This window comes from Typopeltis vanoorti, chromosome 13 (genome assembly GCF_054136105.1).
Source record: "Typopeltis vanoorti isolate ZY-2024b chromosome 13, IOZ_Tvanoo_1.0, whole genome shotgun sequence".
Lineage (NCBI taxonomy): Eukaryota > Metazoa > Arthropoda > Arachnida > Uropygi > Thelyphonidae > Typopeltis > Typopeltis vanoorti.
The window spans coordinates 34,069,905-34,083,006 of NC_143561.1; the positions used below are offsets into that span (position 1 = coordinate 34,069,905).

At 34.4% G+C, this 13,102-nt stretch overlaps 1 protein-coding gene across 1 annotated transcript in view; it reads left to right on the forward strand.

Annotated features, from left to right (window-relative positions):
• The window catches only part of LOC150100042 (uncharacterized), a 148,059-nt gene extending 135,204 nt beyond the window's left edge, over nucleotides 1-12,855 (forward strand). Inside the window, exons 6-7 of the mRNA XM_090402714.1 lie at nucleotides 4,312-4,462; nucleotides 10,929-12,855. Of these exons, the coding sequence (XP_090258840.1) occupies nucleotides 4,312-4,462; nucleotides 10,929-11,086 (309 nt within the window). The 3' untranslated portion in view covers nucleotides 11,087-12,855. The remainder of the gene's footprint in view (nucleotides 1-4,311; nucleotides 4,463-10,928) is intronic.
• Nucleotides 12,856-13,102: the final 247 nt, after the last annotated feature.

Genomic DNA, 13,102 nt, shown 5'->3' on the forward strand with positions numbered 1-13,102 from the left:
TAACTTATGGATCTGAGAGCTGGGTCAGAAGTAAAACACTTGACCAAAGACTAGAGACCGCAGGTATGAGAGTCCTGAGAAAGATTAGAGGCGTGAACAGATGGCATCAATGGCAATATCATATTAAAAATGAGGATATTAGGAAAGAACTTGACATTGTCAGCATCCAGGAATGAGTTAGCAGAGCTAATCTCAGGTGGTATGGTCACTTAAATAGAATGGGAGAGGAAAGATTAGCAAAACAAGTGTTCTCTGCCAGGTTGGCAGGAAAACGACCCAGAGGAAGACCAAGATATAGGTGGATTGATACGGTACAAAGTGCCTTAGACGATAGAAATATAAGATCTGATAATGTTGGAGTCTTGACAAGTAACAGACTGATTTTGAGGAAAATTGTAGATAGGAAGTTAGTAATGATGTAATTTTTTCATGTACTACTGTCATATCCTGTACACCCCTTGAGGGTACATAGCAGGAATTTGATGATAATGATGATGTTTAAAATATTTTATTTTTTAAAATTTATTCCTTGATATCTATTAATGTAAAATGAATTATCCTCTTGCAGTCAATAGCACATATAATATGCACTTTCAATTTAATTTTTGTTCTGTTTTTTATGTTTATCTCATCTTACTATAGCATATCAAAATTGACTATGAAATATAGCCAAAAATTCTGCAGAAATAAATAAATAAATAAATAATACATTTACGTGACTTCCACAATTCTTTATTATTATAATGTCTCATGTCTTGATTTTTAAATCACTTCAGAAATATAATCTTTGCCACTTTTAAACCAATAGCTGATAAACTGCTGGAAATAGCCTTCCTGATATTTATTTCTATGTTCTTACCAACGTCTTCCCATGCCTTTTGTTTAGCTAATTTTACACAATGCTTTGCCAGGAACTTTCTTATATACTTTCTCCTTTTTCCTGAGTCCACCATGGAGTATTGATTTTTCTATCCTTGCAGATTACCTCCCTGCTGAATCAATCAATAAAAGTTTTCTTTAGGGTTTGCCCCTGAATCTCGAAGGTTTGGTTTGTGTTTTCAAACTCTCAGTTTTTCTTGGACAATGTCTGTGTATTTGAGGCTACAGTTCACATCTGATAGCTGTTCAACTTGGATTCATTTCAAAACTTTTTTACACACCCTTCTTTTGAATATGAAGTTTAATTTTATCCTGCTCAACACTAAATGGTAATCACTTCCTATTTTAAATCCTCTGTATACTCTTGCATCCTGAACCAGTGGGAAAACATCACTGTCGACAATAACATTAGTCAATAAGACTGTTCTTATTCCTTGCTTCTTCTTTCCATGTGAATCTGTGCACATTTTTATGTTAGAACATGGTGTTAGTAATAACTAGTCCATATCTTGAGCTGAAATCTAGCAGGTGCTTACTGTTATTATTAACATTGCTCTTTTCTCCAAATTTTCCCAAAACATTCTTATATGTCTGGTAATCCTTTCCTACTCTGCTGTTTAGATCTCCAACAAGGACCAACTTTTCCTTTTTTTGTTGTGTCAGCTGCCTTCTCTAATTCCTCCATTTCTTATTTAATAAAATCTTCTATAGGATTGTAAGCACAAATAAGTCTCATTGTTCAGTTCTCCATTTTGATATTAGCCCACATCACTCTACTTGATATTGTCTGCTATTCAAATAGATTATCCTTTTACTTAGTATTTAATATTATAGCTACTCCTTTTCTCTGATTGTTATTTCCTGAATATAACATCTTGTATTTGTTGCTTAGAAAGATCTCACCTGTTTATGTCTCCCTTGTTTTAGTAATACCCATTATAAATTAAAGATACCAAGAAATTATATACTTGGTTTAATCCTTTATCCAAGTGTAAGCAAACAAGTTTGCACCTGAACTATTTTCAAGACTGGGACAACTCGTATATAGAAGCTTATGACTTTAGATCATTTGCCTTAATATCCCATAATGCAAAGCACATATCTTTACAGGTATGTATGTATAATGCTATGGGAAGGGTTACTACCCAGACCGGTTTCAACCTTTATTGAGGTCTTGTCAGGGGGAGCAGACCCAGAGGTGATACCAAGGTTGAAGTAATGCAGAAGTTATATTTTCAGTTCCCCAGTCCTGAAAATAGTTCAGGTGCAAACTTGTTTGTTTAATCCTTTATCCAAGCTTACATTTGGATAAAGGATTAAACCAAGCATATAATTTCTTGGTATCTTTATAGTATAATCAAGTAAAAAAACTTACACTCATTATGTTGATCTGGTACTTATCCAGTTCCATTTCTTTTCCATTGATGCTACTTATGTTGATGGTGCCAATCTTGATCTCTGGTGATATTGAGTGGAGTTGGTTCCAGTAGCTCACTTTTTGCTGTTTGTCCTAGTTCCCCGATGCCAACAACTGGGTCTTGTTTAACCAGGTGATGCTCCACTTGGTATAAAATTCCATCATGTTGTACCATCATTTTGAATTATAGTTTAAGTCAATAAGAATAAAATTTGGCTGGCTAAATCTCATGTCGGCACAAATTCATTCATTCAGGATCCAGGTAGGTACCCAACAGGATACAGCATGAGAAGGTGAGGTTTGGACATCAGGTCAGAAGCCCTGGTCAGTTCTCTGCATTTCTCCAAAGGTCATGTGGAGGTCTCTTCCTAGTTATTCAGGCTTGACTCTTAAGCATCTGCTCATAACTTCACTAGTGAACTTCCAGTCATTAATCAAAACATGATAATCATAAGATCTTTGGAAACTTTTGTTTTCTCTTAATACCTTGTTCGTTTTACCAACTCCATTTTTTTTTAATTTAAATTTCTGATGTTCCCCACATTAACTTCATTGTCTGTTTCCCATGCCAATTTATTGTATGATACTTCGATCTATCAACTACAATTGACTATCAATATAGCAAATTGACTTACTATAACAAAGTGCTGAAAATCCCTGTCCAGAGCTTCAAATGTTGTGTGAAATGAAATTCACTATGGCAAACCAGCCACTATAACGAAAAAGGTTCCTGTAGTCTCTATGAATTTGTTATAGTGTGCACCTACTGTACTCTACTCCTTGTTTATATTTCTTAGTGCAAGGAATTGGCTTAAAGACTGAGAGTTATGTGTGTGCATGTAAGGGAGGAGGCTGCTTTCTTGTGGCTTCCATACTTGCTCTTCAGCTGTTTCTGAAACTGATGAGTCATAATCTTCTATCTTTATAGACAGTAATTCTCATTCTCCATTCAAGTTATGGCAGAGTTCCTGTCTTTCTTAAATGAGCTTGCAAATAGCTCAGAGGTATTTGTCTTGGCTTTTATGCTAATATCCTATATACTAGACACAATTACTTTCTTATCTGGAAATGTGAAGTTTGCAGCCTGGATTTTATTTTAATTTTTAAGTTTTACTGTTATTATATAGCTTTTATATTTTACGAAATGAGAAAGAGCTTTAAAGTTTATGATTTTGAACATGTTTTTGTTATGTAGTTTCAAAGTTGTTTTTCATATCTGATTTTCATATCCAAAGGTTGTTACTCTTTGACAAATGTAACTGGATTTTAAAAGGCATTCACCTCAAAATAATGTAATGTAATAAACACTTGCAGCCTGAAAACCTTAAATCTAATTAATGTAGAAATAAATATGCTACAGCATTTATTCTGCCAAATTTAATTACTATATTAATGATCACATTACACTATAAAAAAAAGAGAGAGAAAATGTTGTTAAAATAGAGATAGTTATTCCAATAAATTACCATTATAAAGATGCTTACAAACTGTTAACCAAAAGCCACTTTAATGATCAGCAACCATTCAAAAATGCATCTTAAAAGACTAATCAGATGCACTTTTTAGTCCATTATCTTATCTTGTATACTTTCAAGGTAATACAGTAAACTGTGGGGGATCTCATTTGTTATGACAAAAATGCAGATGTAAGGTTGGCTATTCCTCAATGAAGCTACTGACAGAATATACCATAATCATATTGAATGGAATCTGTTAAAGCAGGCATGACATGAGCATATTTATTATATATTACAAATTAAGTACAATAGTTTGGTAACAAATGATCTGTCTTCCTGGATTCATAACAGTTAACTTAGTAAATGCAAAAGCTAGTTTTGGCTGTCCTTCTCTTATTTCCCAAACAACATTACTGATTGAGATCTTATTAATCTGACTCTGAAGATAAGACTTTATGATATGAAATCCAACTTCCATAAATCACATTATGAAAGCCAGGTTTTATGATATGCCCATTGTGTAATAAAAGTTAAATTAAAATGTTTTAACACTTTCAGCCATTTGAAGATGTCAAGTCAGATGTTGATGGAGAAAGAATTTGGTGCAAATGTACAATTCCATTAAAAGTTCCTGGAGAATTTGGTCTGGACTTGAACGGTCCTTTCTATCACATTTATTTGTCAGGACGTACAAATGCCACCGGAAATGGTATATTTATCACTTCTATTATTTAAAAGTTGAAAATTCATTGATATAATTTTAAATATTTGCAATACTATTTTTAACATTATGATAATAAATTAATGTTAAGTTTTAATTCCCATCAACTTAAATGCTTTTTAACTGGTGCTTTTAAATCACCATTTACTGTATATATGGATGTGTACAATTGGATCTCCAAATTTTGCTTTGTCTTCCCATTTGATTATGAGAAGTACATAGATTGTATTGCATTTTAAAGAAAAGTAATTAATTTCAGGACCTAAACAATGCTGAAAATAACATTAAACGAGTAGAAAGACTTGTGTTGTCAGTTCATAGCTTCTATTCTAATGGTATGCTTTACAATACAGTATAATAGAAAAATAATTAATATGTATTTAACTTATTTGCTTATATTTTGCTGGTATTATTTCACCACGAGTTTTTTGAGAGAATGTGCTAAAGAATGGACAGCTTCTTTGACCTGGCTTTTCAATGAAAGTCTGGCTACAGGAAAGGTGCCCAGGGAATGGAAGGAGGGTAAGATAGTGCCATTGCATAAGGGTAGCAGCAGACTGGAAGTGTCTAATTATAGGCCAGTTTATGTGTCATCAGTAGTTGTTAAGATCTTGGAGAAATTAGTTAGTGACTGTATACAACATTGGGCAGATGAGGGTAATGTTATCTGTGAGAGTCAACATGGATTTGTGAAGGGGCACTCTTGTTTTAGTAATATGCTAGCCTTTTATAATAAGTTACAAGAGCAGTAGATGAGGGAAAAGCATATACTGTCATTTTTTGGATTTAGCGAAGGTATTTGACAGGTGCCACATGATAAGCTGATATTTAAGTTGCAGCACATGGGTTTGAATGTCAGGTTGGTCAACTGGATTCAGGATTGGCTATCTGATAGGTATCAGAGAGTTGTGTATGGTGGGGCAGTTTCTAGGAGGCAGAGGGTTACAAGTGGGGTCACAAAGAGCTCAGTACTGGGACCTATATTGTTTAACCTTTATATCAATGACATTATCAGTGGATTACAGGGGAATATTCAATTGTTTGCAGATGATGTGAAGCTGGGAAGGGTTATTAGTAATAGATGCAGATGTGGTAGTCCTGCAAGAGGATTTGAATAAGCTAGCCAGATGGACAAATGAATGGGGTATCGGTTTAATGCAGCAAAATGTAAGGTCTTGAAGTTTGGGACACATCGATGGGATGCTGCATACTCTATTGGAGGAGCTATACTAGAGGAAGTAGGGGAGAAGACAAGAAATCTGGGATTGATGATTGATAGAAACCTGAAATTCAGGGGACATATTGCAAAGGTGGTGAAGGTAACACAGAGGATTGCTGCAATAATGAGGACGCTGAGCTGCGGAGATAAAAGAGTTATCATTCCATTGTATAAGACCCTGATCAAACCACACTTAGACTATTGTTCTCTGATTTGGCTCCCAGGATTTGAATGGGATAAATTAACTGTGGAAAGAGTACAAAGGCAGATAACAAAGATGATAATAAATTTAGTTTAATCCTTTATCTAAGTATGAGCAAACAAAGTTTGCGCCTGAAAATATCTTCACGACTGGGGTAAGGTGGCACAACACCGGGCAACTCGTTGCAAAGGTGGAGCAAGCTAACATTACTCCTATCTCAGTATCTCCCATAATGCAAAACACATCTCCTTGCGGATATGTATGATGTTAGGCATTAAGGGAAGGGCCATTACCCAGACTAGTTTCAACTTTTATTGAGGTCTCTTCAGTGGGAGCCAGGCCCAAGTGGAGATACCAGGCAGAAGCATTAGCAAGGTCATCTCTACCTATAGAAGTTGCCCCACGGTGTCCCACCTTTTTATTAAATTACTCTGGATTTAGAGAAAGATGTTGAAAGTTTATTTTTCACTTGGTTAGACTACAATAAATTTAGTTTAATCCTTTATCCAAGTGTGAGCAAACAAAGTTTGCGCCTGAAAGTATCTTCAGGACTGGGATAACGTGGTACAACACCGGGCCACTCGTTGCAAAGGTGGAGCAAACTAACATCACTCCTATCCCCCTTAATGCATCATTCCCTTAATGCATAAGATCATATATATCCGCAAGGAGATGTGTTTTGCATTATGGAAGATACTGAGATAGGAGTGATGTTAGCTTGCTCCACCTTTGCAACGAGTTTCCCAGTGTTGTACCACCTTACCCCAGTCCTGAAGATACTTTCAGGCACAAACTTTGTTTGCTCACACTTTGATAAAGGATTAAACTAAATTTATTATAGTCTAACCAAGTGAAAAATAAACTTTCAGATAACAAAGATGGTTTCAGGACTGTACAATGTTAGTTATGAGGATCAGCTGAGGGAATGCGGACAGAGTTTGGTAGATAGAAGAAGGAGAGGTGATATGATTGAGACTTTTAAACTGTTGAGAGGTGGTTACAGGGTTGACACTGAGGAGTTCGTTTGCTTGGTTGAACAGTGGGAAGGAGTGATGACAAGGGACCATCCCTGGAAGTTACAAAAGGAAACTGTGAGCACGAGAGTGAGGAGTGGTTTCTTTGCATTGCCTGATAGAGTGGTGAGAGCAAGAACAGTCAATGAGTTTAAGGAGTGGAATAATGGACTTTGTGTTTCCTAGGATGGACCTCCCACAATGAGTCTTGATAGACTTGTGTTTCGTAGGAAGGACCTCCCGTGATAAGTCTTTTGACTCCTTGGAGGCCTAAATAATAATAATAATTATTATTATTAATATATATAATAATAATAATCGTTATTATTATTTTATCCAGCATCTTCAGAGCACAAAAACAGTGCTACAGCACATGAGCAGCAACAGTTTGGTATAACAGTGGAACTAATTTAAACAAATTGTAATGGACAACATAAGAAACTAAAGTCCTAATGGCACCATCTATTGTTGGATAAAGAGAGAGAGAGAGAGAGAGAAAACAAGTATTAATTTGATCTTAAAATGACTGTCTCCCAGATTTTTGATAAATTAAACAATCATACTTGTTGAGGTTTGGAGAATGTTTTAAAACTGCTGCTGATTCTAAAAACAATTTCTCTGTTATGACTTCTGTGTAACACTTTTGTTTTCTTCCATTTAATCCTGTGTGAAGGGTATCCAAAGCATGGTCTGCCAGTTCTGACTTGCCATAACGATAGTGCTGAATTTATTTTTTATATTCTCTGAGGTAGATGTCAACAGTTCTTCCTGTCTGTCATAGTAAGCTAGGTCATAAGAACAGGGCACATCATATACTCCTGGATGTGATAAAGGAGAGATCTTGTCCTTAAGTGCATGGATGAGAGTTGCCAATTTGACATACGGTTTAAATGTGGTGTGGAGCTGATATTTATTAAGCATGTAATATATCTTTTCAGATGTGCCTTGAATATATGGAATGGTAACAATTTTGCTATAGTCTTGTGTATTAGGCAGTTAGAGGGGATTTTTAGGGAGTATTTAGTATTTTTCTATTCTTTAGGAGTTATAGCCATTGGCTAAAAAAGTGTGTGACACAAGTGAGTTCAATGGTAAGAGCCTTGTCACTGGAACAGATAGTTCTGGCTCTGTGAGTTAGTATTTTTAAGATACCATATTGTTGAGCTGGATAATGGCATGATTGTTTGTGCAAATATTTCCTTGTATGTGTAGGTTTTCTATAAACAGAAAAATATAATAAATATTATTTTATTATTATACTGTGTTGTGAATTATACTGTTAAATATAAACTGAGCTGAATGACTTTGCATACCAGATTTTACACAATACCTTGAATCAGAATCTGTTCTCTGCAATAATAGAAGAATTCGGCTAGTGTTCATTGTGAACTAGTGACATCTCTCTGCTATGAAGGATGTTCTGCGTCTGTCTGTACAAGATGAAACTGTCTTCACAAATAGAATCAAGGTGGACAATACCTGGTAATGACAAATGATGTACTGCAGGGCTCGGTACTTGGTCTGTTGCTCTTTTATTTGTACATCAAGGATATTGAAAAGGATTTAATTATTTAAGAGTAAATATTCAGTTGTCTGCTGAAAGTGCAAGGAAGAGTGATAGACAATGAAGATGATGTAGAGATCCTGCAGGATGACTTATAGTAGTGAACAAATTAATCCAAACCCTTACATTTTAAAGAAAAATTTAAATTTAGCAAGAAAATAAGTACAAAAATTAAACTTCAACTTTACCTAATAATTTATATGTGCTCATCTGTTCCTAATAAGTTCATTGATTCGATTAGAGGACTTTACCAATGTAGAGCACATTTTTCTTATTTCTGCATTTGAAATCATACTTTTATAATGGATTGTACTAAGTTACCCTTTGTATCACAATTTAATTTTCCAAGACTTTTTTCACTATGGTCCACAAATTTTCTATTGGATTAATGTCAGGAGAATAACCTGGTCACTGAAGCAATTGATTGTTGTGATTTTGAGGAACTCTTTCACTTTTTTGAAGTGTGGCATGGAGCAAATTCCTGTTAGAAGATGAGTTCTTTGTCTTTCTGGATCTATGGTACCACTCTTTTCTCCAATATTTTTATATATTGGTCACTTTTCATCATACTATCAAAAGGCACAAGTGATTCTGGATAATCATGTATAAAACAACTCTAGAACATCATTTTAGCTGGGCATTTACAGGAGCTTGTTGAGTGGGCAATCTTTGTAAACTTTTGCCCACTGGAGCCTCTTTTTCTACATAGCTTTCATCAGTCATGGACAGTCTTTCCTGCTTCCAACAATCTTCGTGGACAGAAACATTAATCCCATTAGCTACAGAGTCTTCATTTAGTCTACAGCAAGCAATCTTGGATCCATTTTGCTTTTCCCAACTAATAAATGATCTATCTTGAGTAAGTGCAGTTTATCTTTTTTTGCCTGCATTTTTTTTTTCTGTCAGGAGAAATGTTACCTGTCTCTCTAAACCTCTTTAAAATCATTAACATTACCCAAAACAACACCACATTCATTGGTGTTGTTTTGGGTAATTCATTTTAATAAATGAATTACTCAAAACAAGTGAAATGAAGTAATAAATTCATTTATTTATTTTGTATGAAGTTTCCCCCTTCCCTTAGGATGGGTTGAGCCCTCCTAATGAGGGATTAAGTATGTATTTTATGGCTGTAGATCTGTATGTCACAAGGCCGGTTCTTTTGCCTGTTCTGAGAGACAAAAAAACCCGAGTTTCCAGGTGAAAAAACCCTCCACTTCCATATGAGACCAGCTAACTCACCTTTAGTTGAAAGAGACCAGATAAAGGTTTCTCGCATCATGGACAGGAAACGAACCCAGGTCTTTCTGACCAAAGGGCTTCATCTATATCGAATGAATGAATGAATAAAACGCTACGAATATCAACTTGTTTACACTATTAAAAATGCATAAAACTAGTAATAAACATTGTAGAGACAGTTAAAACATACAAAACTTTTGTTGCATGGCTGCAACAACAATTTTGTTGCAACACATGCAACAAAATAGTGAACCAAAGCCCAAACCAAAATTACTGTGAACTGAAACAAACATCAAAAACTTGATGAAAATGTAGCTCATTCGGATTAATTTGTTCACTACTGTAAATAAACTGATAGTATGAACAGAGAACAATGCTGCCAGTTTAACATGGCCATGCACTTTGGAATGAAGAGATCACAAGCTGTGTTCAACATTGATCGAAATGAGCTGCAGGATGATTGTGGACAGGGAGTGGAGTTGAAGTTTTAGAGGATATATTGAAAGGTGGCCAAAACAGCACATCAGATTATGTGGTTGTTGAATAATGCTAACAAGCAGGAGTAGGAAGGTTATTATTCCCCTTTATAAAGCTTTAATAAGGCCACATCTCAACTACTGCATGCAGATCTGGTTGCCTGGATTCCATGAGGAATTAATGGAGAGAATCCAGAGAAAAGTGAAGAGGATTGTGGCAAGTCTATGAATTTCTCCCTATGAAGAAAGATTGAAGGTCTGTAGGATTTAGACTCATTAATAGGAAAAAAGAGGATGCATAATATAAACAATTAAGTTATTGAAATGGTTTTATAGGATTGACACTAAACACTTTTTTTCAATAGACAGCAGAAAAGGAGAAAACAAAGAATCACCAGGGCACTACCTGGAAATTGTATAAAGTATGTTAGCAAGGGTATTAGGACTAGATTTTTTTGCTTGGAGCACAATCAGTGGGTAGAATGGATTGCTGGCAAGTGCATTGTTGGTGAATAGTTGAAGAAAAAGGTATGATAAGTATTGTGTGGTTATAGAGGGATTTCCCATGATGAGTCTTTGACTCCATGTCTGGGAAATAATAATAATCTACAAAATAAAAACAAATATTGCAAATTCTGCTTCTGTACATTAAATATCAAAATTTTTCTAGAATCAAGAAAACTGTTGAATTAATTTAAAAGATATTCAGTTATATTTAATATTCTTATTTTGCAATAGATGATCCTATCCTCCCTCCAGTAGAAGAATTTGCTGCATCCAAACAGCAAGTGTTTATTGGAATAATTCAAGAAATGCAAGACATGCCAGGTGGAGCATCTGCACTTATTATTAATACTGCATTACTCATTTTAGGATTATTCTCATTATGGTTATGATCACCTATCCCCTTCCTACACATATATGCAAGCTGTACCAAATATTACCACAATTCTGGTTATTATGTTTTATAACTAGTTACTGCCATATTTTATTGGCTCTACCTATCAATGCCTTCACTAGGTAATTTAAACCAAATTATATTTTTACACCAATTTAAACAGAACAAATGATTGTACAAAATAGAAATGATTAGATTGATCATCTTGGAAGAATTAAAGGCTTTTATTTATCACTGCTTGTGTAATTTTGCATAAAAGTGAATATTTTTAGTAGTGAAATAAGCTTACTAGATAGTTCTGAACATTATTTTTGTATCTCTTTTGAAAAAAAAAAAAAAAAAAAAAAGGGTGCCCTTGTCAAAAAATATATTTAAATATTCATTAGAATACTTAGCATTTATTTTAAACAATTACATTGAATATTTTGCTTACATATTATGAAGCACATCCAGAAATTAAGTTCAAAATTGGTTGTAAATGAATGAAATAATATTTTCAATATTACTTTATTGTCACAAGTTTGCACATGCTGTCCAGCTACATTTCCACCATTGATATTGAGGAATTTGTCATATCAGGGCACAAGTTTTTGTATCTCTTTGTCAAATAGTCTGCTGATAGTGTTTTTACCCAATTCTCCACAGGATTGTTGAACAGCTAAAATCACTTATGAAGTTGGAGAAAAAGATGGAAGGTGGGTGTTTGAAGGCCTTCCAGTTGAATTTTATAAAGCATTTGGCATATTTCAGCAGTCTTGCATTGTAATGAATTAAAACAAATCCATAGAACATAAAACAAATAGATAGCAGCAACTTTTTTAGGGTCTCACGGTAAACACCTGTCTTTGCTTGCATTGTTCCATGTAGTTCCATGCACATTCATCCTTCACTCAACATCCTTACACTATCTTTTCATTATTCCCTCACTCATGATCTTTTCTATACACTTCAGTAGCCTTTTAATAAATTTCTGCCAGGCGAATATTGCTTATTTATTTCATAACATGATGGCAAACTTATAGATACAGACAATATGTCCATCATATACTTCTTGACTCCTGCAACATCATTGTGCAGGTGCATCCCCACCCCCCTGGAAGTTGGGTTGTTGGCATGCACAATTGGTACCTAGTTGTTTCTGGATGTGCTTTGTAGATGATTGTAATAATTGGCTTGCTATTTACACACAACATAACTGCATAGAAAGGTTGCAAAGTTCCAAAAATATTTGCTTTTTTTTCCATATAATCTATTCACTTGTAATTAAACAGCAAGCTTTGTCTATGTTGTATCTTTTTGTTAAGTTACTTTATTTTACTTCATCTATGTATTACATACAAAATGTGTTATGTATGATTTTTTTTTTTTTTTTGAAAAAATATAAACTCACATTTTCATTCTTCCCATGGAAGACGTGTTCATAAATCATTTAATATATGTTTTAAATGAATTGCCTAGTCCAAGTTTTGGTGTGTTTTTTTTTTTTTGTTTTTTTAATTTATTGTAGTATTGTATTTGTGTTATTTTAATAAATTAACAAGAACATAATTGTTAAATTTTACACTATTTTTTTTTTTTTTTGCAAAAAAAATAACAAATAAATAAAATAAAAAACTTTCTTTAAAATAATTCCTGAATATACAAACATTTGAATATCTACTGCAAGCAGTAGAAACCTTTGTATGCTTTGAATTGTATAATATTCCTTCATTTGAAAAGATGTATGATGCCCAATGAATTAAATAAAGCACTTAAAATTTGCTTTTATGTGTCAGTCCTTTCTTTTTCCACCTTAATATTACACGGTGATCCAGTATTCAATTATGGTAAAATTATAGTGACCACTGTCCATGTGGTTAGCCTAGTGGCTTTGCAACCATATGCCTGGGGAAGGAGTGTCCTAGGTTCGATTCCTGCCGATGACGTGAGGAGCTTAAGGATCTTCCTCAGCCATAGCCAAGTTGGCCGGTCTTGGGCGTGGACAGCAGGGTTTTTTCCACCAGTTTATCTGGGA